The 25,940-nt window shown below is 39.1% G+C and overlaps 1 protein-coding gene across 3 annotated transcripts; it reads left to right on the top strand.

Annotated features, from left to right (window-relative positions):
* Positions 1-5,047: 5,047 nt before the first annotated feature.
* On the top strand, positions 5,048-24,562 carry tasp1 (taspase, threonine aspartase, 1). Of its 3 annotated transcripts, XM_026354971.1 has the most exons (14): positions 5,048-5,213; positions 5,788-5,992; positions 6,190-6,257; positions 8,168-8,236; positions 8,740-8,860; positions 9,377-9,461; positions 9,537-9,616; positions 9,749-9,855; positions 10,426-10,539; positions 12,101-12,179; positions 16,043-16,153; positions 17,403-17,510; positions 18,687-18,760; positions 23,153-24,562. In XM_026354971.1, the coding sequence occupies exons 2-14, from the start codon at positions 5,830-5,832 to the stop codon at positions 23,243-23,245; spliced, it is 1,272 nt and encodes a 423-aa protein (XP_026210756.1). In that variant the 5' UTR covers positions 5,048-5,213; positions 5,788-5,829; the 3' UTR covers positions 23,246-24,562. The 3 variants fall into 3 exon arrangements, with proteins under 3 accessions (XP_026210756.1, XP_026210758.1, XP_026210757.1); XM_026354972.1 differs by lacking the exon at positions 5,048-5,213 and having other exon boundaries at positions 5,899-6,002; XM_026354973.1 differs by lacking the exons at positions 18,687-18,760; positions 23,153-24,562 and having other exon boundaries at positions 16,465-17,510.
* Positions 24,563-25,940: the final 1,378 nt, after the last annotated feature.

Here is a 25,940-nt window from a genome sequence, read left to right as displayed (position 1 = left end):
AATCTTATTATGACCCTGGCTTACAATTGCTTTGCAATTTTTTGATATACAGTATTTTGACAGTTGGGTATAGTACATTGCAAACATTATTATGTAACATTAATAATTTAGAAAATATACTGTAATAGACAGAGATACATGCACCTGCACTTGCTCAGGGTAGAAAACAGTGTCTCATAGGATAAACCAAATCAGAGCAGTAAGTCAGGCTGTCATATGTGAGAGGCTGGTTCCAGAGACCACCGTCTGTCATCTGTTGTGTTAGCTCTGCTCTGGTCCAGACCCATCTGTTCTTAAAACTGCCGACATCATCCAAGAGTGGAAAATATCTTTCATCCAAGCTGTACTCTGATCCAGATCCAAATTTTTTAAATTGAGGTTTCTTTTACTGAAATATATCCAGTTTATGTGTCAACAGTTCGGTTCATTACATTTGAGTGGAAATGTTTCTATAAATATATTAGGCTTAATAACATTATCAGCCATGTGCCAGTGTAGGTGGAAGCTATGTTTTTATTCCATTTGCATGTAATATATCTTAGTGCACTGCAAAGTACAAAAAAGAAGAAGTATGTGCCTTAGGACTGTGGTACCACATTTATCTGATGGTATTCACCAGACATCTTTAATTAATTCGTCTGCTGCCTCTTTTAGGAAATTGAGATAAAGTAATCAGCTCCAACATCTGGCACAGAAATTCACAATTTGTCCTTGTACTACAAGGATTAGTTTTCATTTCAACTATCTGGGTTTAGTAAAAATTAAAATATTTTACCAGTTCCTGTCCTAATTAAACCCACAGTGAGACAAGTCCAGTCATTTTCTCTTCATAGCCGGAGCAGAAAATGCACACTGAGAATAACATTAAACTATGTTCTCCTGCCCAGTATCTATATAAAGATGTAATTTGAGTAAAGTAGTCAGTTTTCCCTCTGTAGTATACAAGCCAAGCCACTAGATGTCAATCTTGTAGCATCACACTAGAGGGTAATTCTGTTTAGAGACAGATGAAAGTGAAAACTATTGATCATTGCTAGCCTCACATTTTAGTTTCTTGGAAGAAAGCTGTGGTTCAAAGATAACCCGGTGAAGGTTGGCATACATATCAGATAGGCATGTAGAGAGTAGTCAGGTTCAAAACAATTTGTCAACAAGCCTCGAGGCTGCTGGAGTCTTGTGAAAGCTGCTAACTCAAAAGTGTCTTGCTTTGACCTCTGACCTTTTATCTTGACCTTAGATAAAATATCTTTATTATTATTATTATTATTATTATTATGCTATAAGAGAACTTGCCAATATGTCTAACTTGAACATTGTTAATAGATTGATTTATCATACAAATCACATACAGGTATGAACCCATGCACACCCATAATCCAGTCATAAAGGTATGAAGCTACTTTGAAAGCATAGTTTTAAAGGAAGTTACCCATGGGGAGAATGAAAAAAAAAGAAAAAGTAGGTCAAACTACTTGCTAAAAAAAACATTCAACAACTTCTCTGCACATGTGTTAATAAATAGTCATAATCAATACATGATAATTGTTGGGTGTGTGTACAGTCTTGTCTTCACTGACAGCTCCTTCACTTTCCTGTTGGCATTTAGTTATCATTGTTGCACTAAAACAGATGCATCTTACCATATATTTTAGATTGTTGTTGTTATGTTTTGTTGTTTTAAATAAGGGTAATTTGAAAGAATTAAATGCAATATTTGCTTAATAATGTGTGTAATTACTATGGTTAGATCATTGTTCAATTGTGTAATGCAAAAAATATTCTAGTCTGATTAGCAGGGAATGAGAATAAAACTGTGCTGGCTACTCTGAGTAAATAAGTTTGTTTTCTGCAGGGCAATCTGTATACTCCAAACAGAGGAGGATCTATTTGTGTAAGACTGCGTAGGCTAATGTTATTGTCATGGTTACAGCACAAGGAGATTAAGTCAGTGGCAGTACCTACAAGTCACTAGCAAGAACATTGCATCGTCTAATCTGTTGTTGGCTTGATACGAATGTTTTTCATATTCCACTTATAATCATAGCAACGTAATTGCAACATGCAGTGCAATCATTTACAGACAAATGTGTGCAATTATTACTTAAAGTGCACCCAGAGGCTGTCGGAATTATAATTACGGCAACTGTCTTTTATATGTGTTCTTATGTCAATATCTGTAAGTCCTTTGATGGGTTTTAGTGACTGTTTGGCTTAGTAATTGGTGATTATATCATCAGATCTGTTCTGTCTCAGGCAGTGCCTAGGCGCAAATACATGTTTTGTTTAGTACAATAATACGTGGTTTCTTAGCTCAAGCTCAAGACTGAATGCATCTGCTCTGTGGGGATTTCCAGTTAAATACTGGATTTATGCCATCTACTGTATGTGCAACTGTCCTTAAATTTGTTAAATTGTCGCATGTATTAGCATATGCTGCCAGTGATAGTAAAGAGATTACAACAAACATCAGTTTTTGAACGCCTTGGGTTAGGTTTTGGCAGTGTGCATCTGCAGAACACACAATAAAAGTTGCTTGAAAATGCGATTTCGGGCAAAGAAAAGAATTGTTCGGCCAAATCACACACACGGAAATATCACAGTTAGCAAACATTAATTTGAAAACATGTTTTGCTAAATATTTCTCACATACAGAAACTTTGACACGGCCCTGCACTGTCAGAAAATCAGTGCTGGAATCATTTAGTGCTGTCTTTGATGCCATGCCTACCCCAGAGCATGAAAACACTGTGGAGTGAGGTGGTTTGTGTGGATTCTTTTCAACCTTTCAATCCAACCATCCATCCATTTGTCTGCCCGTATCATTCGTTGTGTGCTGTCATGAATTATGCTCATCTGTCTCGCAGATAGGAGCAGTGGCTTACTGTTCTTATGAGAAACAGCGAAACAAATCACAAATTAAATCCCTAGAGATTATCTTAGTAAAGCAGATCTGGGATCTACCGATAACGCTTTTAGATTAAAAACCATAAATTAACTTGTGATCGAACTACAATCAACTGTAAGAGCAATTTGTCATGAGATTCATTGTGATGTACTGATGTGAAAATCATGGTTTACTGAGTGGTACTTTGTTTAGTCTACGTCCTCTGAAAGGGTTTAAGGTTGGATTAAAAAAGCATCACACTGTGAGTATTCTTTTCCTGCAGAATTCCTGTGGGTTGTAGCTTTGGCAAAATGTGTTGCAACAGCTCCCTCTGTTTATTTTACTCTATTTAATAAAGCCCCCATCCAGCACGTCTCTCCACACCAGAGCATGCCTGCCTTCTGCCTGCTCAAAGCAGCAGGAATTCCTTCCTGATCGCTGGCTGAACTCAAGTTGAATCAATTAGGTGTGTTCAGATGTTCAAAGCACAGGCACAAAAGTGATCCCAACTGTTACGTCCTCTGTGCAACCGTTTTCGCAATAATTCTGTTTATATAATGTTGCTGTTGTTTAGCACTACATTTTCTATTTTTTAGCTAAATTATTACTTAAAAAAAGAATGACACTTAGAGAGAAGGCTGTAAATCTGCGTATACTTTTGTATTGCAGTGCTCTGAGGGAGCCTATGACTATGCAACTACTCACAGTACAACATTGCTCATTCAAATAAGCATATGCTATGGTAACCAGATGCCAGAGTGGAATATATGAGGAGTGATACAATTGCACTGGAAAAATACTATCATAGAAAACACATTGCTCAACCTCAGCACTACAGAAGTCTGGGATTGACCTCCCATTAATACTGCAATAACTGAGTACCACAATACACAACAAACCTGTGCCTCCACAACGATCTACCCATTTTTCATGGAACATAATTCAGCTTTATTCTTTTCTTCAGTGAAAGGATTAAAAGTATCTTTTGTCATGATATTTTTAAATACCAGGTTAAATACCAAGTATTTATTTTTTGATGTTGGGATGAGGGAATTTTGTAACTAGTGTAGCACAATTTGTGTCACTACGCAAATGTGAAGAAATTGAGAAGACCTCCAGAAGACGATTCATCGCTATCATCTCCATTAAAGCGGGACTGGAGTTTTTAAACTCAGATGATCTGGGGTTTTGAGCAGAGCAAATACTGTGTTTTTATTTTTGTGTGGCATTTTGTAGGAATATTATGACTAAATGTGGAGTGGTAGAGCAGTAGAACCTAAGCTTTAGCAATAACAAAGATGACTTTATATTACTGTCTCTGAGAAAGGAAATGTGGTGACATGATTGTGTAACACATGGGATGTCAGTGAAAGTTCAGTTTAGTTTATTAGAACAGTATTTTTATGTCAGAAAAAAATCTTCTGTGGGAACAATAATGTATATATCAACAATTCTGAGAACGTCTGTGGAATAATAAAGCACATTTACTAGTCCAGTCTGACCTCCCCACTATGGTTGTGGATAAAGACTTTTGTGAGCTTTATCTGTAACAGTGGGACCTAAATTATCTCCAAAAAATATCTGTTGAGCTAAAAGAAATCGCCTCTGGTTAAATGTTTTCAGTTATCTAGCCTGACATATAAGTTGCTAACTTACTCTAGGAGGGTTTTCTGCAGCAGTTGTCCCTACATACTGCAAAACTGTCACCTGATCTAAGACCTGACTGTTGTTTAGACCAGTAATAGATTGATTTTTTTTTTTTTTTTTTTTTTTGTTATTGTAGATGTTTTGATTTTATTAGCCTGATTTGTTAACTGAATGAATAATATTGTCAATTTGATACATGTGATTAAAGTAGTCATACATATGTCTTATTAAAATGGGCATAACTTCACTGACAGCTGGAAAAAACAACAATGAGACAGTGGAGACCACTATAAATAAAATAGAAAACCACTTTTTTTTTCTGTTAATAGCTATAATGAAGTTCCAAATAGTTGCTATCTATTCTTTCATGCTGATGTCAAGTATGTAAAGTCTTGTGTTTGGTATTTCTTACACTGAAAATATTACATTTTAATGCGCTGGATTCCCTGGAGAGGCGCAGGTCATCTCGGGTTGGCACTGAATTCACTTCCTTAGCAACGCGTATCTGAACCAGGAAGTGCTTATCCCCAGGCTAACTAGCTGTGGATAGCACGGGAGAGTGATCGTGGGCCACAACAAAGTTAGTCTTAGTTAGATTTATGAGTCCAATGATTGCCCATGTACATTAAAAACTCCGTGGTGAGCGGGGAGTTGTGTCGCTGATGGGAGCGGAGTGAAAACTGTAAGTTGAGATTGTCTTTGTTGGTGGGTTAGCAAGCTGTTAGCCAACAAGCTAACGAAAACATAAGGCTGTTGGCATGGCTGGAAGTAACTTATTTATTATAACACCAATTTTAGGACGAGTGTTTAATAACGCAGATTATAAACCGACACACGTAGCGACACATTAACATCAGATATTGTTTGTAAAGTTGAAAACGTCAATTTACATGAACGAGTTGGGTTTTATGTTTATGTTCTGATTTGTGATTTGTATGAATAGCATGGCTTAGACAACGGCAACGTTACTGTAACTATAAGGTAGATGTAGCAAACATGAATTTGTTTGTTTTCCGTCACTGGGGAAGGGAATCCAAAGTGGTACGAGTAGTATAAGCTTACATGTGCCAGTAGTTGTAAGGGGTTTCTGTCTAATGTCCATGTAACGTTACAGCCTGTACTATTAGTTAGTGGATCTCAGCGGTAGCTAGCTCACATAGCTGAGAATAACCATGCTGCCTTACATCTTGCCTATGAAAAAGTGAAATCTTTGTTATCTCTCAGTGGTAATGTATGTTGTTGTTTTTCTGTCACAGATGTGCCATGAACATGATTGTCTTGCCAGTATCCAATAGGCCATGATAGGCTTTTCAAGTTATGCAGGGGTTATGGAAAGTCCAATGAATTCTGCCGAAGAGCAGCAACACTCCTCTCCCCTGGCCACCTCATGGTCCAAAAAAGAAGAACCAAACAAGAATCAAAAACCAAAAGGTGTTGGTGGTTTTGTTTTAGTGCATGCAGGTAAGAGATGGTAAGCAGCACATGTTAATAAATAACCATAATTTATACTTGTATAGTATTCTTGTACCAGTCAGAACTGGTGAGTGAACCATGTGCTGAATCATGATCCCAGTGCCGTTTCCTGCTCTGAGCTCAGCTGTCCTGACTTTATTCACAACCAACGGTCCAACCTAACCTTTTCTGTTATATGTTTTTAGGAGCAGGATACCATTCTGAATCCAAGGCCAAGGAGTACAAGCATGTGTGTAAAAGAGCCTGCCAGCGAGTAAGTTTAACTTTATGTTCAAAACTGTAGTGTGCTCCACTGCACAAGAGATGTCCCAATAGTTAATTTTAGGAAGTAAGATAGTAAAGTTACAGGCAGTATCACGTTGATGTTATGATGTGCAGACGTAATTTATGGCATTAAATAGGGGTTATATGTTTTTTCAAATTAAAAGAAAAAAATTGTAAATAGAAAAACAAAAATTTTAAAACTAAAAGCCAAAGCAAACTTAAAATCTAAAAATCTGAAAAATAAAATAAATAACATAATCAAACCTTGAATAAGTTTTTTTTTTTTTTTAAATATACTGTAGGTTCTATTCGTTTTTAATTGCAGATAAAGTCTTAGAATAAGTTATTAATTTAATTTATTTTCTTTTTTCAGACTTAATACACACTAAATTATTCAATTTCAGATTTTAACTTTTCAGTTTTACCCTTTTGTTTGGTTTTTTTCCTCCAAATACAGATGTTATTTTTTCAGACTTTTCAGACCTCTTCTGGAACAGTAGGTGGGATTAACAGAGAGGTACTTTATTAAAGCTTGTTAGTACACTTGTGGCAGTAGAACAACCACAAGCAGAAGCAATAGAGTGAGGAGAAGTTGTCTTCTAGTTAATCGATGAAGGATGGCTGTGTTCTCTGGGACAGATAATTTTTTTTTTTTTTTTTGCCAAATATACTTTGGCAGCTGTTACTCCATGTGTGGCAAACACTGTAAATATTGTCTTTGTTTACATTGTTTTTTCTTGAAAAACATGTGAAATGTCCAAATAAAACCAAAAAAATCTAAAACACTGTACTCTGTACCTCTCAGTAAATTGGCAACCATGATGACGAAGATATGATGGACAGAATATTAATTTAGCATGAAGTTATATAACATGCACTGTTTAACTCGTGTTTCATTTGTGTTTGTGATTTAAATTCCAGTTCTGTACCAAATTTGAATTCAGAATTCCCACAGACCACTCATAAATATTCATATCTTAAAGACACAAGAGAATTGGTCAAAAGTTCTCTGAAATTGTTCATCGATTTGGATAAGAAAAACAAATGATTTTATATGAGTGGTTCTTGAAAGTCTTGCTTTGAAATCTCTTCCTGGAAATGTTGTGACGTGCAGTAGCTGTAAAATGTGAAGCAGCTGCTGATCTGCAGTTAACGTTGATATAATGACAATTTGCATTGAATTCTTTGTTTCTTGTTCTGTCATTTCGTGTCACCACAAAGGATATTGTTTTTCTATTAGGCCATCTAACTTGGTAAATATTTAGAAATATTTTTTATTCATCTTTAGTATGAAAAAAGCACAATTATGGGATTTTTGTTTTTTTACACTTTCTTAAAGGATTGCTCAAGTTAGCTCAGTTTAGATGGTGAGCATCTGTGAACAGCTGTCATTCCGTATATTTTCAGTGGGACTCCAATCTGTGTTTTGGCTGTACCACTCAAATATTTTAATGATGCTGGTTTGAAGTCAATCCAGTTTTCATTTGGCTGTATTTGGATCATTTTGCTTTTGGAAAGTAAGTCTTTGTTCTTTGGCACTCTAAAGCAGGTCCTTTTTTCTTTCTCTCTTTCCTTGTATTTACTTCCATTCGTTGTTTCTTCCATTCAAGTCCTTTACTCCCTTACAACATGACTGAAAAACAACCTCAACCTGCAACCACCCCTGATTTACAATAGGAGTGTTAATAGAAGGGCACCCTGATTCTTTTTATGTACTTATAAAAGTTTTAAAAGAGGTCTTTCTTTCATATAACTTATATAACAACAGTGTGTGTCTTTTTCCACACATATACATACAAGATAAGGGTAGGCAGGTAATAAAAGAAATACATGATGCTGGAATGAACATAAGATGTATCGGGGGGTTGCAGACTTCTTTAAGATGTCTGTCTTTTCCAGGCTGTGGACCAGCTCAAAGCTGGGGCACTTGCAGTGGAAGCAGTGGCTGCAGCACTGGTTGAACTTGAGGTGGGTTCAACATGATTCAGGTTTGATTATTTCACATCAATCTTTATTATCTGAGATGCAGATAAAACCAAAAACAACATCCAGAAAACGTTGTGTAAGGTTAAAAATTTTAATTTGACGTGTGTGTTTGTCCAAAATGGCTTTACTTTGCTCCAGCTTCTGATGCAGATTTTCCTCAGGGCAGAGTTGGAATAAAGAGCAATCACTCTGATGATCTCTGCCCCTGCATACATGTGCATTTGTATGATAGATTAGAAAAAAGCATATAATGTATTATGAAATGTCCGCACCCCAGCTGGTTGACAACGTAAGTGTTACAAAAACATATAATTAAAGTTCACGTTAAATCTTACAGTGGGGAATAGGACTGATAGAAAGAATGAGCCAATTGTCTTCATAGAACTGTTTGAAAAATAGGTTTGCCTCAACATATTGACATTGACAAAATGGCTTCCACAAATATATTTTTATTGTAGTGTCTTCATGCTTTTAATTGTTCTCAGGATTCTCCTTTTACAAATGCGGGCATGGGTTCCAACCTTAATTTGTCAGGAGAAATTGAATGTGATGCAAGCATTATGGATGGGAAGTCGCTGCAATATGGTGCCGTAGGCGCTATTAGTGGTGAGTTACTGCATTTATATTATAAATATTTATATTTATCTAATATTTTAAAGTAAGTAATACTTTTTACCTGGAGGACAATGAAGTATAGCATTACAATAAACACATTATGATACTAGTTTTTCTTGAAAGCTTTCAGCAAAAACTAATTTATTCCATATAACACCTTAGTGAATGCTTTCATTTAACATTAGGTCTAAAGAGAAACAGGTTCTTTTTATTATGACATCTGCACATAAGGTTTCAGAATCCAGTAAGATGTGTTTAAATAGACTAAGAGCAACCGATCATTTGTATATGTGCTTGTGTAACAGTGGCAAAATGTGGAACACTGTATAGTAACCTCAGTGAATTAATTGTGTGTGTGAAAAGAAAATGCATTTTAACAGTATATAGAAAATCAACACATATGCTGCAGCAATCAAAATAATATCCAGTTTATTTGTACTTGATATGCAGAAAAACCTGGCCTGAAATGAACCACTAGCTCTGTGATGATTCTGACTTTTCCTTCAGGTATTAAGAATCCAGTATTAGTTGCAAACCGCCTACTAAGTGAAGCGCAAAAAGGGAAATTATCAGCTGGCAGAATACCACCCTGGTGACTATCATGGTTAATAACTCATGTTGTATTCATGTGACTATATCCATTTGTTAATTGTTTTTCTTTTGTCAGCTTTTTAGTGGGGCTAGGTGCACACGAGTGGGCCATCGGCCATGGAATACCACCATGCCCTTCAGAGAAAATGGCCACCAGTAAGTATTGCTGCTTGAAATCAGAAGTATCTATTATAGTAGATGTGGATTTCCTGTAGCTGCAAACCTGAGTCAAAACTTTGATCAGCTTACTTGGATTCATGTGGACTGAGAATATTTTATCATACTCAGAGTTCAGTTTATCAGCATACAAGAGGAACAAACGAAAGATGGAGGTTGCAGAGGAAATGGACACAGGACGTAATCAGACGAAGAAAAAACGACTATCAGCTGAAAATGTGAGTAACTTTTACAAAGAATAAACCTTACATTACTGATAACGCCCCTCTGTTTTTTTTTTTTTTTTTGTCGTCTCAAAAAATATGAAACTCAGCAGAATAGATTTTTTTCAATTTTTTTCCAAGTTGCTAATTATTCTAATGAGAGTTTAACTTGTCCTCTGTTTACATATCTCTGCGTCATGTTAAAACAAAGACTAATATGGAACCATTTTGTGCAGTATGGTAATAAATACACCACTCGTATACACCATAGTGCCATTTTGCCACAGTTACCCTGTAGAGCTGTCTGTCAAGCAGTATGAGTCATACATGGTAACAAACAAGTTACTAATAAAGCAAACTGCAGTCAGGGAAGGAAAACAGCTCATCGAAATTACAAATGCACATATTTGATGAAAAATGAAAGTGTATAAAGAGATTCACTAATATATGCATCTCCATGGTTCTTTTGTAAAGAAAATAATATGCAGGTCATAGTCAAAGGAGTCAGAATGTGAATGTTTGGATTCATCTACCTCTGTGTTGCCTTAAATACATAATCTCCTTCCTCTCCCTAATATGATGTAGCATTCAGGGTGCCTCGACACAGTAGGAGCCGTTGTGGTAGATCTGGAGGGGAATGTAGCTGCAGCAGTGTCCAGTGGAGGCCTAGCTATGAAACATCCCGGCAGGGTTGGCCAGGTAGTCAGACGTGCTTCTTCTTCTTTATTTTTGTCATTGTGTTTATTCATGAAATATTTCAGTACTATAAAGTACAATCTATAATTCTAATCTGTCCTGTAAACATGTGACCCCAACAGTGCTGTATTTACTGTATGTCAGCCTACCTAAATAATCGGAACAAGAGGTGGGCCTCTTATCAACAGTCTGAACCAAGTTACAAACAATTCTAGGCACAATGCTAAGAGGCAAAAGGTACTTGTATAAAAGTAGTAGAAAGCATATAAACTCTTTCTAATTCATTGTTTGGGTTTTACAGCCCACACATTTTCTCTGAGCTGCAGCCTTACTGTTAAAGTCCGTTTCCTGTGCACAGTCACTTTCAGCAGAGAAGGCTGGAAATTTCAGGTAACAGTCAAACTCATGGCATGCTGCCTGTCTAAGCACCAAACAGCAGACAGGCATATTTATCTTTTATGTATGGATGTATATTAGGGGCAGCTGTGGGTCAGATGGTAGCACAGTCACTTACCAATCGTGGGATCGGTGGTTCAATTACTGGCTCTTCCTGTCACATGTCGAAGTGTCATTGGGTAAGATACTGAACCCTATGTTGCTCACGGTGAGACAGGTCAGCTGCATGGTGGCTGAATTATGTATTCTGTGAGCCAGACAAGCGACGGATCTCAAAAACTGTCCTGCTGCTGCTATGTGGATTATGTTATACACTCCTCAAGTGACCAGAAATGTGGTAGCCAGTTTTTTAATGACACATCAATGATAACAAATTTGATAATGTACAAGGGCAGTGTGTTTTGGATTTTTTCCCCACCCTCTAGTGGCCAAAAATCTACATATCAATGTGGCTGGAAAAACGCTGATTGCAGCAACAAGGAGTTGCCAGCAAGCAGCTGTTACCATATAAAGCCACATGGCTTTCTGATCCCCTCCATTTGTGTTTTCTTTCACTTGTGATAATCTGACATTGCTGCTGCTTGATGTAATTAATAAAGTTAAACTTTTGCTTCTTGATGCAGATTGTCTCAATTAAGGAACCGTTTATGGAAAAATAGTTATAATCCTCATGTCCAGTTTATAATAAACTGGGCAAAAATAAGGAATCAGTCGGATTTACTGCTTTAACAGCATTAACTAAATAACTGTGAAGCGCACGGCGACAGAGTCGTCAGGGTGGAATGGTCTTTTATTTTGTGGCGTCTGCAGGAAGTTATGAGTTCACACTTACAGCAGCCTAACTGGAAAAAAGAAATATTTTAACAACTCGGAATTTAACAGAATGAATGTATCAGTAGAATTTACTGCCTTAAACTCATTAACACTTTTACTGTTACAAAAAAAAAAAACTAATGCTCAAAGCAGTAGAGCAGTGAGTACGTCATGCTGTTCTAGGTTAGTTAATGCTGTAGAAGTGGAACTACACTGCAATGACCCCCCCACCCCCCGCCTGTAGTTTGAAATTCTTGTATTAGGAGACATGACCATGCTGCTAGCTCAGAACTTATGATATTAACAGCGTAACCCATGTAAAACTAAAACATCTTCCTTTTTCCTTTTTACACAGGCTGCTCATTATGGATGTGGCTGCTGGGCTGAAAATGCCTGTAATATGAACTCTTACTCTACAGCAGTGAGTACCTCAGGTATACCACAGTACACTCACTACACCTGTCTTGGACAGAAACAGATATTTGATGAGAATGTCTTCTTTACCTCCTACTTCATAATGGGTTTTCCATGACCTACAACCGACTGCTGAGTGAGTCTCATCAGTCACTTCCTCAGCTTGCACGCTAAGTGCAATGCACAGCTCTGTGGATTTGCAGTCATATAGGAAATCCAGGGGGAAAAATCTAATTGCACTTCTTCACATGTACTTTGATCTGTATCTACATTGTTGTCTGTTTTAATAACGGTTTCAATACCAACTAATTCTATATAATAAGTACATTACGTGTGCAGTACATAACTGAGCTCTTCTGCACGGTCTCTTGTTTCATTTGTAGACAGCCTCTCACTCAACTTACTGCCCCCCACTGCAGACACATCATGTCATGATAATGATTTATAGTTGTCAGCTGTCACATACTGCCTGTCCTCCCCCCTCCCTTTTCTTTTTTCTGATGTGTCTGCAGTGTCAGCTTTAGGAGGAAGAGGAAGTAGGTTGGTCTGTGTTTTTTTTATTGCGGTTAATAGTGGCCATCAAAGTTTAAGATTTGGCATTTGTCAGACCTTGTTAATGATTTATTGGTCAACGGTTTAGATCCTCAACCTTTCAAAAATTACAAAACAGAGCATCAGATAATAAAGTGTCAGATTGTGAAGATATTTTAAATTTAATAATTTAAATCGGGCGTTATCAGAACAACAAAGTAGAACAGTAGAGTAGAAGATTTTGTAATGAGTGAAAAGCAGTAATTTAATTATGCTTAAGGATAGTGACATGCAGACAACACTAAGCTAGATGATTTAAATAGGCTTTATTGAGATTGAATTAAAGTATGTTTACATCATCTTCAAGTAGCTTTCAAGTTAACTTGTCTTGCCTTTTAAATTAGAGTAAACAAATACAATGCAGAACAGTTTGAGCTGAAACATAATGCAGAGTGATGAAAGGATAATTGGATTGAAATCTCCTGACTCTCAAGTATTGTGGTCTGTGGATTACGCTGATTAAACAGGATGGATGCAATGTAAAAATCTGTAAGCTCTGAGGTAGAAAATATATGTTTTCTTTGCACCAATCTGCCCAGTGAAAGTAAACATTTGCCATTGTTGACATGTGGCCATAGCTTTAGTTCAAGTGTCAGAGTTTCTGAATGCAGAAAAGCAATAGGTGTTTCTCTGTTCGCCCATCCTTCGCTGACAGCACACAGAGTGTATCCTCTGTAGCTCTGATTCTTTCATGTTTAAACTTTAATGTTCAGAAAGTCAACTGAGCGAAGACATCGTTCCCTTTCACGACTGCTCTGCCATTTAAAAAGCAAGTTGCATTGTTCTCGAACATATTCATACAAAGTATACAGCCATGTCGTGGTGTGTCCTAAAATGAAAAATCTCTTAGCTGTTTTTTGTTCGCTGTATGGTTTCAGACGTGAGGTGTGGAGGCTACAGTAGATTACCCTGCTTCTTTAAGATGTGTAGATGTCTGAGACGTAGCTTCTGGGGAACATTAAAACCTTTTGAAGTGGATCTGTAGCGTAATACATCTCAGTGCAGACGGACTGATTTGATCAGACAGCCTGAAGCTTGGGTCATACTAACAGTACTTGCACCACTAATATAACCAGCATTTTTTTAATGGTGGGTGAGATATTTAGATTAGTGTGACATCAAAAAAAATCAATTATCAGTGATGACAACCTTATTGCTTAATATACAGATGTGGTAGTGTAATGACAGCCACCATCTGATCCAGAAAAATGTATACAGTTGTTCAATTCCTCAAAACTTCATTTATTTATCTTGGTTTTATTGCTGTTACTACTATTTTGACATAAGCAAATAAGTGCTGTGAATAGCTCTTGAAATTTTCTCTCTGTTAAAGGTGATAAGTAGTCAGCTGATCTTATTTATTTTGTTAAACATCAATAGGAGGCCACTGTCTTAGTGATACACTGTTCGACTACTCATCAGTCATCTCAGTAGATGTTTGTTCTGTATGAATTTGCACCTCATCCTCTCTTCCTATATTGTGGCTTCGCCTTTGATGTTACTTAAAAAAAAAAAAAAAGAAAGAGAAGAAGAAGCTTTCCTTATGGCTATGCAGAGCATGATGTGTGTTCCAGTGCAACACCTGTTTTTAATTCCCTAACATGAAAGGCATTCCCATCAAAAGAAACAGAAAAAACATTCATTTTCATTCTGACACGAGGAGTACGATCTTCACCTATATGTCACTCTGTCTTCCCCTCACCTCACGACCACTCTGTCCATCCACCCTCTCACTCTCCCTCCCTCCATTCTAGTGTTTTTTCTAACACGCAGCTCATGTGCCTCTTGTGTTCCTGTCATTTTTATAGGCGTCAATGGCATTAGTGGTCCGCTGAGAGAGCAGCTCGCAAACTTCACTGTTTACTCTTGCTGCTGTTGGCTGTTGTCAGATGCTCTGTCTCAGTTTGTTGGCCTCTCTCTTTTTACACATTTCCTCTGTTGAGTTGCTACTTGTTAGTCTGTGCATTTCCCGTCGAGCTGTGTTTGTGCTGTCATAATATCCACTTCCCTTGGGACAGAGCGGTTTATGGTAAACATGGTACAAAAGGCGCAGTACCTGGCCAATCTGACGTTGTGTTCTCGTTAAAAAATAGCTTTGAATGGCTACAGGCATCTGGTCTCCGCAGTTACCGAGCCGCATTCAGTATTGTTGTAGTTACCTGATATTTTATAGGGCCTTCACTTGTGTTTACAGAAACAACAAGCTATTTTTTTTGTCTTTATAGGTTTTCACAGGCCCTTTTGCCAGATGTGTTTTTCTTGTCTTTTCTCTGTCTATGGGCAGAATTTCTGCATAAGACAGGTCATACTATAAGCATGCATTCAATATCCGTAGCTTCCTTAGCAACTACAATGTATTTGGTTTAATATGTGTCCTTTTTAGAGGCAAATAGCATAATATGTAGGATAGAAAAGGGACCACCTGCTTTGTTTCAACTTGCAAGAAGGAGAGGGCAAGGTGAAGCATTAATACAGGCTGCCCATGATTTTTATGGTCCTTGGTTTGTTTAAATTTTTAACAAAACACTTGGTTTCTCTCCCCCGACTTTTCTTTGTAACACTCACAGCCTCATTTTGACATTATAGTTTTGTTAATATTGTAAGAAAGGTTATGAAACAGTTGTTTTATATTTGGCTCGTAGCCACTTATGTCATTTGGTGCTGTAGTGCAGGGTTTACAAAAGTGGAATTACTTGTGGGTGTTTAGTGTTTTAAATTCCCAAATCGGCTGAGAATCTGGGCTTAGAAACCTAAAAAAACACAAACCCACCTTTAGCAATTACAGTCAATGTGCCCTTGAGCAAGGGAGCTGTAGTCCACTTTGGCTGACAGCTTTACCTGAAATAATTGTTATAAGTACGTTTAAGTTTATTCACACTGAGAAGAATGCAGTAGCACCAAATGTTTTCTATGAGCTGAGAAATCAAATCCTCTAATTTTCCATTACTTAATACCAGATGTATTGGAAGAAGGTGATGGTTGTTATGTTTTGTTTTGTTTTTAACAGGAACAATTATCAAAGTAAATTATTGCAAATGGTAATCAGGAAGTGCCTGCACATACAGATCCCCTCTAAATTCACTTTTATTTATCTACATGTGATTAATGCCATCCACGGCTAATGTTTGAAAAGTCATTGTTTTACGTGTCTTTGATTCTTGGCCATGAGTGGTTTGGACTACATGTACTACAACTTTCAAAGCTAACTCACAGCAGACCTTGTGTGATTCTAACAAAGAATTATGACAAGTTAACACTACAGGTTTGGCCGTGTCCCTGTGTCTTCTGCCAGGCTGCGGGGAGCATCTGATTCGCACCATGCTGGCACGGGAATGTTCTGCTGCCATGCAGTCTGAAGATGCCCACCAAGCGCTGCTGGAGGCTATGCAAAACAAGTTCATCAGTGAGTCAACCACATGGCGTCTGATTCCCACTCTTTCCCTTTGCATGCAGATCTGTCAGCCAGGAACGTGTTTGTGAGAAATAACAATTATTTACGGAGAGCATAGAAGCAACAAACAGATGTTACATAACTTAAGGAACGAGCTAACAACTGGAAACATTGCAAATAATAGAATAATTTTCACTGTTTAAACAGAGCCCTTCAAATGTTCTGCGCGTTATAGCTGACAGCCACAGATAATTTTGGAAGACATAATTGTTTTGTTGAAAGTTTATGTGAAGATGTAATTTTTTTTCCCCCCATACTCTCAGAAGTGGTCAGTTGCAGAGAGTCTTGTTAACTATGTTTGCTGCGCCTGTGAGTGACCACTGGGATGGCTCAGAGAAGACAGCAGGAGAAGAAAGAACATGTGGAAACGTGGTGGTTTCTGCCTCGCTCTGGCCTCCTTTAGAAGTCCGGCGCAGTTTGGCTTTGTTATGGACATCTGTAACTCCGAGACGTTTGTTCAGGCTGGATGAACTCAATTTGAAGTTAATTCTTCTGTTGCTTCCTTTCAAGATGCACATTAAGTTAAACAAAGCTCCATAAATCCTGCCTTCGCAGGAGCACCGATGGCAGTATCTGCATTGTGAGGCTTCTCATGCCACGTCATGATACATGAAATCAAGTACCATCAGTGCCCATCAGTGCTAGACCTTTTGCCTAATACACTAACTTACATCGTGCTGATGTGAGTGCCATACACCCCCCCAATTAAAAATAATTTAACTGAAATAATTTCATTATCAAATGTTTAGCAAAAAAAGTTTTTTTTTTAAAAGTAGACCAAACTGATTTTTGTATTAATGTTGTCCAAGCAACAGTGAAGAATGTGTTTTAAAGAGCAGAGGGAACATTTCAACATGGCACCAAAAATGAAATGCAACTAGGAAACAATGGCATGCAGACATGACCATTGTTTTCCCCCCTAGTTTCTCTGTTGTGACATTTCAAGACATGATGCAGCTGTTTTCCAAAGCAAGCCGTCTTTTATTTCATTGTTTTTTTCATTCAGGTTTCGCCTCTTTGTAGGGTTAGTGAGAGAGGCAACGCAGGTTCTTGCTCCATGCATTTTTGTTTTGTGAAAGTAAGCTTAGGGGTCTTTGGGAGTTACACAGTTAGATGTTTTTCTTTTACACTGCCCGTGTGTGTGTGTGTGTGTGTGTGTGTGTGTGTGTGTGTGTGTGTGTGTGTGTGTGTGTGTTTTCAGGCTCACCCTTCCTAGCCAGTGAAGACCGTGTTTTGGGTGGAGTAATTGTCCTGAGGTGCTGCAGATGTGTGGAAGCTCAGCAATCTCAAAATATTCAGGGTATACTGGGTAAGACATTATTAATTGCAAGCCTCGTCTCAGTCAAAACAGTCTCTATGAATGATGGTGCATAGAGATTTATCTGTTAATATTTAAAAATGCCTCACATCAGATAGTCGGGAGCAGGGGGAAGAGGCTTTGTGGCTTTCCTGGTGGGTGGTCTTTGTTTTAACCTGCACAATCAGGCTCTGGTTTCACACCCTCCTTCTAACAAAGACTCCCCCCACAGGAATCAACTGTTAATCTTCAGTCGGGTAGAGGTCTTCTGATACTGCCCATGTTGGCTGGTTGTATTGTTGGATGGGAATGTTTCTCTAGATTGAGCTCCTGAGAATGATCCTTTCTATGATTATAGAATTCCAGTCCCAGGTTTACTCTGTATTACTTACACATGGGTTTTATTGTTGCCCTGCTTTGGCTGTGTTCATTTTACCTTCATGTATGGAGAGCGCTCAGTTCCAAAGAACTGATTAGTGAGTTCAGGTTTCTCCAGTGTAAGAAGAGATGACATCTTGATTTCAAACTAAATGGGATGGCAAATGCCAAATAGAGTGTTAGAGTATATATAGTATAGGTCGGGGGTGGCAAACCCAGAGCCCTGCTTGTTTCTAACCATCTCTGCACTTACAGCTCCTCATTGGCTGCACCTGATGCAGGTAATCAGCAGGGGGGTAGGGAAGGGATAGTTGGAAAACAAGCAGGTTCTTGAGGACCAGGGTTAAATAATAAACTTAAATAATAAAATGCTCCAACGTACCTCTTAATCTGTGATGTCGAGGCCCAGTTTGATGTGTTTTATAGGTCATAGTTCTTGTGTACACTGTGGACTGCCTCAGATTACTGTTGACTGCAGAATTAACAGTATATCAACCACATCCTTTGGGTGCTGTGATTGTAATCCAGCTCACAAGTTCTCCCTTCCTCTACAGTTATATCACAACCGCAAGTCATGTATTTCCATAATAATGGGCATGCTCTGAGTTTACTGCAGTTTAGCACACTGAGTCATCTGCCAAACATTTTCTTCTGGCAGATGACAAGGCTGTTGGTTTCTGTTCACTCTGTGAAACCGAGCTTTTATTTTTTAATGTTTCCTAGCATGTCATGGTCCTCTCTGTTTTCCTGCTCGGTCCCCATGCTGTCCTCCTTTTTTACCTTTTTTTTTTAATCTGTGTGTCTTCACAGTGGAGTTCCTATGGAGTCACACCACAGAGAGCATGTGTGTTGGCTACATGTCTGCCCAAGACAGCAAAGCAAAGGTGAGCTTCCCAATTAGTTTGACAAGCAAAAGGTTTTGCTTATGTTATATGAGAATATTAACCCTCTGACCTCATATATTGTATTGTCATATTAAGGAGTTGATCAAATAAATAGGTAAAGTATAAAAATACATCACCTGAAAAGTGAAGGCAAGAATTATTGTTGTTTCATTGCTCGTTTGGTGTCTACAGTAGTCTGCTGCTCACTTCTTCATTGTTCGAGTTTGGCTTTATGATACCATTTCAGGAACTTAATAAAACAAATTATAATTAGCTCTTAAATACATAAATTGAATGATTTGTGATCGATCAGGCTTTAATGCTCCGGTCTTCAGACGAAGTGAAGCCTCAGTTCTGGTTGATTGCTGTTTGACAAATGTCAGTCTGTTTAAAGAGAGGGCACTGTTGTTCAAGGCTGGGTCAGATTTCAAAGTGTTTGTCCTCCACTCTGCCTCCCTCTCCCATCGCTCTCTCGCTCTCTTTGCCTGTCCCTGCTGTCACTACCCCTCTCTGGCTCAGCTTGCTCCTGAAGTGTGATAAAGTTTACTGCAAGTCATGCATCACTGGGATATCGATATTAATCAGCTCTGTAATGAAACATGAGCACGCAAAATGTCCTTTTACCAATGTGCCGAGCAGAGCTGTGTCCTGTTCAGTGGGATGCTAATGGGAAACTTTCAGGGAAACTTTTAGTCAACATACAACACTGTTTACAGAATATGCTGTTTAGTGTATAGCACTCTTAGTATTTGGTATTACTGGCAATATACCGTAGTTATATACTAGAGGAGACTTTGGTTCTTTTTGGCTGAAAAATAAATGATTTAAACTATAGAAACATTTTGGGTCTGAAGACCACAGAATCACTGAAGTTAACACCCTTTAATTCCATCGTTGAGATCTAATCTCCTGCCATCAATTCATTAAGATATGCATGTGCAGTGTTGTTGATATAATGAATGTGCTCAGTGCGCACAGGTCCAAGAATATCACCCGGCAGTAGTCACATCTTCTTGGTGACACACTGATACTAGAGAGTGCAGAGATAGCACAGCTGCTCCACCAGTAGTCGTACAGCTCCGTCCGAGACGGAGCAGCTAGTTGTGGCCTGAGGCCCCAGCGTGCCTTTGAGCTTCTGTGGTTCTTACCATCTGCACAGCAGAGAAGCTGTCCTTCAGTCCACATGCAAATCAACGTTTTTGCCCATTACTCTCCCCCTACCAACATACCGTCCATTGATGGGATTCCATAGGAGAGCGTCTGTTTTGTCTCCAATCTGGTGAAGTTCAAAAAGCCTGGAATGGGAACATAAATGCATCCAGTCTCCAGTCGTAATTTCTAGTGTCTGTTATCTCTAGAAAGGGGCGTAGAAAGTCGGGTGTATGCCATTGAGGCCATCTTCATTGCCTTGATGGCACATGTCAAAACACAGACCCAGTAGACAGAAGACTTGAAAAGTGTACAGAGCAGATGTTGTGAAAATAAAAGTGTTAACTTCTAAATAATGCTGCTCCTGGACAGACAGTGCTTAACATGAATATGGTACATAAATACTGAAGAAAACGTGCCTTAAATAATTCATCCAGATTTAAACTCACACATATTTTGAGTGCACTGAGTAACGTGAATTTCTGAGTGTATAGAGCTAGACCCAACCACAGGCTCAGCTGCTATTCTACGGACATTCTTCCCATTCCTATTAGCATCCCACTGGGGCGTTTCTAACCAGTCAGAGTCCATCTTCCACTATGTTTCTGTGATAAGAACATGAAAGGGCTGATACATAGTAGCAGGAGTATTTAGGACAGAGGTCAGACTGGATTTGTATTGTAGTGTTCCCACAGTGTTTTAACTCTCAGATGTTATTCTGTTATTGTCTGTATATGTTATTCTGACAAATGACACTTTCATAAACCCCGGACAACGGTGAAGCCTGCAGTAACTCAATCCTCGTGTTAAATGCTGGAAGGGGTTTGCAGACACTGTACTGGCTGCTCCTCCAAAGCTTCACTTACTTTTCAATCAGATGTTGTTTCTGGGGAAAGTTGAGTGTGTTCCCTAATCCTTTTGACGTTAAACTGTAAAATAGCTATGAAGTAGCAGTGCTGCAGAGGGAGAGCATCTCTTTTTAGATTTATTATTTCAAACGCTCACCTGTGTTTGCACTGGATCAGACATCAGACAGGTTTCGAGAGCTACACATAGCTGCGCAGATTGATGAGTTGCAGCTCTTCAGAAACAGTTAAACTATTGTCTTTATTGTTTGCCATGATGGGATGGATGAAAGAGAAGTGGTGAAACTGCAGCACTGCCACCATGGCTCAATTCCCTCCTCCTGGACACCATTACCACTATAAAGCCTTTGCTCCTCAAACTCTCTCTCCTCAAAGTCCAAAGAAAATCAAACGGCACTCAATTCAGACCTCCTGGTCATTGTCTGCTTTGTATATTAAACGATACGTGTTTTTTTATCGTCCAAACATTTTGTTTTTATTATCTGTCTCACATGGAGAATAAATAGCATATGATTTTTCGTTAGTTAGTTTTGTTTTGTTTTAAAGAAAAACGTGAAAACCACAACACAGAAACATCGGCCGAGTCATGGAGCTACATTTATCCTTTGGCCTGCACTGTGGTGTTAATGTGCGGCTTCTCCAGCTCCTAAACACATTCATATCACAGAAGAATGTTGTTTTTCTCTGACAGATACAATGGAACTGTGTTTTTCGCATTATGTTTTTACTCAGCCATCGTCTTGTCATGTGGTCACTTTAGTCACTGGATAATAAGCTGACAGCGGTAGGTTTGGGTGTTTCATTTTCCCCCATGTATCTAGCTCAGCTATCGTGTTATTCTACATAAATAAATCTGTGTTCAAATAGCATGATTGTGTTTCAAATTAAAGTGGTAATGATAACTCGTTGGCACTGCAGCCTGAAGCAAGACTCATCCTCACTACTCTGTGCCTGTAACTGACGAACACCACAATTTGGGAATGGCATGCAACGCTAATGTAACTAGTCATTTGCCTAGTTTAGTAAGCCTATAACTACTTCTGGTTGCTCACTCAGGTTGTCCATTCTGAAGTTCTTAGCATGGTGCAAGGTTTCTTATGGGGGGTGGGCTTCAGGGCACCGCTGTACAGCTAGCTGCTAATTGTGCCCAGTAGTGTATTTTCAGCTGTGTATTCAATGTGGTAGAAATTTAAAAGAGCATTGCAAAGCTCTTTCCCTTCTTCTGACATGCTAACACCAAAAGGAAAACATTTAGCGTCCCACTATTAGTTGATTAAGACTGAACTTTGAACCTTCACTAAAAAAAGATTAAGCAAGGCCTTTTTTTGTTTTCACCTCATCTTTAGAAGATGAAGGGGAGCAGATGAACCCAGAAAGGGGTCCTATAGGCATAATAGTCCCTTAAAGTGTTGCCATGTGTGCTGGCCTTGTCTGGCTGTTGTCTCATTGTAGTGACAGTTGCCCTCGGGGTGCTCGAGGCGAGAGTTCATGCCTACACCAAAAGAGGTCCAGTAGAGATGAATGTTCCTGTGACTGGATAAGTGATGTCAAACCCGTTCAGTGGTCTGGTCAATGAGGGGATGGACTCTTCCCCTCAGGCTGGGGCCAGTGTTAACCTCTGCAGGCGGACAGGAGAGAGGAAAGAGGGTGACACCAGGGAGACCTTTGATCCCCCAGTGGAAGTATCACTCCAGCCTTCACAGCTGTGTTTGCCCCTTCCCTCCTCCTGTTCATCTGTGCTCAAACACAAAACACTAGCAGTCTGTTCCCTCTCTCCACTTCCTCTCACGCTGTATAAATGCTCACTTGGTTTAAACTTACATGCTCATGATACAGCAGTGGCAGCACTATGCGTGCTTTTCTCCAACGGATCTGGTTCCAGAACATTACAGACTAAAGATGAGTCTTGATTGATAGTAACTTCGCTCAGGGATTCAAGTTTTGTGTGAAGAAGTGTGAAATTTAAAGAGCAGACTGACCTCAGCACAGAATCCATTCAGCCGATCTATATAATAGTATAATAGTATTTCTCTTGCCTAATGGCTAAACCATCCAACACATGACCCTCGCTGCTCCTTCATACGTTTTTCAATTTTAATGGCTGCTAACAAACTTTGCAACATTTGCTCCACTTCCACAGGAAGCGGAGAGATCAGCACGTCGTCAGCATTTATTTGTCCCCAAGTAGCCCTCCTCTTTATGTACACCTGGTTCTATCTGTATTCTACGAATGGTTTTCTCATTGTACGTTTGTGTGTGTGTGTGTGTGTGTGTGTGTGTGTGTGTGTGTGTGTGTGTGTGTGTGTGTGTGTGTGTGTGTGTGTGTGTGTGTGTGTGTGTGTGTGTGTGTGTGTGTGTCACATTTTGTCACCTGCAGACACACATTTCCAGATTACCACCTGGGACTATCCCTGGACAGTCTCTGGCCATCGAGGGAGGCGTTTGTCGACTTATGAGTGTCGCAGAGTGAGCTGTAATCTCCCTCCTTCCGGGGGTTCTTCAGCAATACTTCAATACAGACTCCCCCACCCCACACACACACACACACACGTCTCACCTCCCCACCAGCTTTGTGATGCCAGAAGTTATAGGCTTTAGCTGTTTTGTCCTGGACAGAGGGAGGATATTAGCTTCGTCTTAGTGCACTTACAGGACTTCCCCTTTGCCACGGTTTGCCTCCAGCATGTACTCTATGACAACTTAACCAAGCTCTCCAGTATCACCTGGATTAAACTTGATGCACCAATGCCTTGATGCACCATTTTTACTTTCTGTTACTCTTTTATTACAAAAACTGGCATCCTTCCTTCTTTCCTTCCTTCCTTTTTTTTTTTTCTTCTTCTTTGTATATAAGCTTTAGGAAAACAGGGTGGATGTTCATGTTGTTTTGTATTTGCTGAACAAATATTTAAAAGTTAGATTATTTTAGGAATTTCAAATGCAAAACCTTATTTTCTTAAAAATGCTTTTTCGAGTTTAAAAAGATGTGAGGTTGTACCTTGTGATATGCCTGCTACTAAAGATGATTGTTATGAATGAATCATTTGTAACTGTGAATGTTGAAGGACGGCGATGAAGGCAATTTACAATGTTAACCGGTACAGACCAACTTCCATGTTCTCGTCCATACTTATTGTTATTAATCCTTCAGCATACTGTATAATGTAGCATAATGTGCATCATAGATCATGATCATTTTTATAAACATTGGAGTCTTAGAATGCTTTGCTTTGATTGTTTTAAAATGCGATTACATAATTATTGCATGTACAAAATCTACAATAAGCTACTTTCAGTTATATGACACATGTATAGTCGATCAGGAAGCTATGCACTTCCACAACGATGCTGATACATACTTATATGTATATGTACTATATAGTGCTCAGGTAGCAGCATTTGACCCCACCACCAGACATGACTGTTAGTCATCATGTAGAAATCATAATTTATATTTGTATAATCACATAGACAGAGACGTGTATTTTCTTGTTTAAAAAGAATTGCTAATAACTAATTTATGCATTAAGCCCATGAAATGGTGCTGTTGAGAACTGTACTTGAAGGAGTTGATGGTCTAAATCCATATGCTTGTTATGATGATCGGCTTCTCTGGGTTTCGCTCAGTTCCTCTTAAGAATTCCAGTCTCAACAAAAACCATAACGGAGCTTGTTTATTCTTTACTTGAAAATGCAACTAATATAAAACGGTATAAGCTATGGAAATGCTAACGTGTGCACAGCTCTTCACAGTGCTCGAAGGGTAAATAAAATCTATGTTGCTACATTTCTGCGTCTTCTTTAAACTGCACATTCTCCAGCATACACACGTACATTATAACAACAACATGAGTGTCATAATCTGAACTGTGGACTGTCAAAAAATGTGTGGAGACAAATTAGTGTTACTATTGGAGTGAAAGAGAAAATCTGCAGAATCACTTGTGTACACATTTGAACGTGAGAGAGGAAATAGCCAGGTCTGTGTTAGTTGAGGAACCTCTGACTATTATAAATCAGTGCTGTGTGTTCCTCCCACACACACACACACACGTACATGTCAGACGTTTCTGTCCTCACCCACTGGTTGTGCTTTTATTATTTTTTTTGACATTTCAGCTCTTGCGTTGTGTCGTCTTAGTCTTCTGAGCCGCTTTGATTCATTACTTTTAAAGTCTCTGACTAGAGAGCAGTTATTTATATCGTTTGCATCAGCCTCTAGGGCAGGAGCTTGTCCAGCTGCTTGCTCTGGATCGTGGCCACTGTAGTGTCTGAGAGGAATGTGCAATAGAGATGTTCAAGAAGATAAATATATTCGCTGTTTGAAGAGAGAGAAGCCTCCTTGTCAACGCACCGCGAGTGTGTTGCAGTAGAAGCCCACGCGTTAATGGTATCCAGCCAGTTTGCCTCTCAGGTGTAAGATGTCACAGTACTTCGACATCACCGACATGTAAAATGTATCTGACAGGTCAGGAGGAGCAGAATTTGGTTGAGGCAGTGCTGTGTCCATTTGTTCAGGGTCCATCTAAAAAACTACCTACCCCCACATCCACACTCTGTCATAGCTTGATTATGTGTTGTTACAGAAAACCGTTCATCAGAGCACACAACCCTAACCTTCCAATATCATCCCTCTGTGTCCCAGATCTCTTCAGCTTTGAAAAAGGATCCTGTGTCTTTAAAAAGTGGACCTGAGCCATTCAAGGTGTATCCAAGGCCTTGCGCTCAGCAGTGCTCTTAAATGTAAAACAGACGGTGGAGCAAATAAAGATCAAAGGCAGTAGCCTCGCCTGCCTGGCTTGCTGTCCTCACATGCCAAGCGGTGCTGTCACAGTGAATCACTGCCATGCAGCTTCCGTGCTCGTACTGGCCCTCCTCCCTCAGCACCTCGGGGCCTCCGACCCCCCCCCCCCCCCGTACTGTTACAGTCACTCCGTGCCAATGTCTAACATCAACACTTATATGCACAGGGTAAAAACCAGCCAGTGTACGGGGCTGTTTTTGTGAGACTAAGCCAGAATTTACCCTGAGGAGTCACCGGAGCCAGACGTCTCTCACCTTTATGCATATTCACATCTGCTCTTATCATGTTCACAGCGGTGAGCCAAATAGCATTTCAGCACTATAGTAGTGTGGTTTGTTTTCTTCACTCTGGCATTTTGGGC

This window comes from Anabas testudineus, chromosome 15 (assembly GCF_900324465.2).
Source record: "Anabas testudineus chromosome 15, fAnaTes1.2, whole genome shotgun sequence".
NCBI lineage: Eukaryota > Metazoa > Chordata > Actinopteri > Anabantiformes > Anabantidae > Anabas > Anabas testudineus.
This window is presented reverse-complemented; position numbering and strand designations above follow the sequence as displayed.

What these genes read in the sequence shown, in the direction of transcription:
- tasp1 (XM_026354971.1), top strand. Translation starts at nt 5,830, where the DNA reads ATGATAGGCTTTTCAAGTTATGCAGGGGTTATGGAAAGTCCAATGAAT. An exon ending in TACAGCAGTGAGTACCTCAG is followed by an intron (nt 12,180 to 16,042) that starts GTATACCACAGT and finishes GTCTTCTGCCAG; the next exon opens with GCTGCGGGGAGCATCTGATT. An exon ending in AAATATTCAGGGTATACTGG is followed by an intron (nt 17,511 to 18,686) that starts GTAAGACATTAT and finishes GTGTCTTCACAG; the next exon opens with TGGAGTTCCTATGGAGTCAC.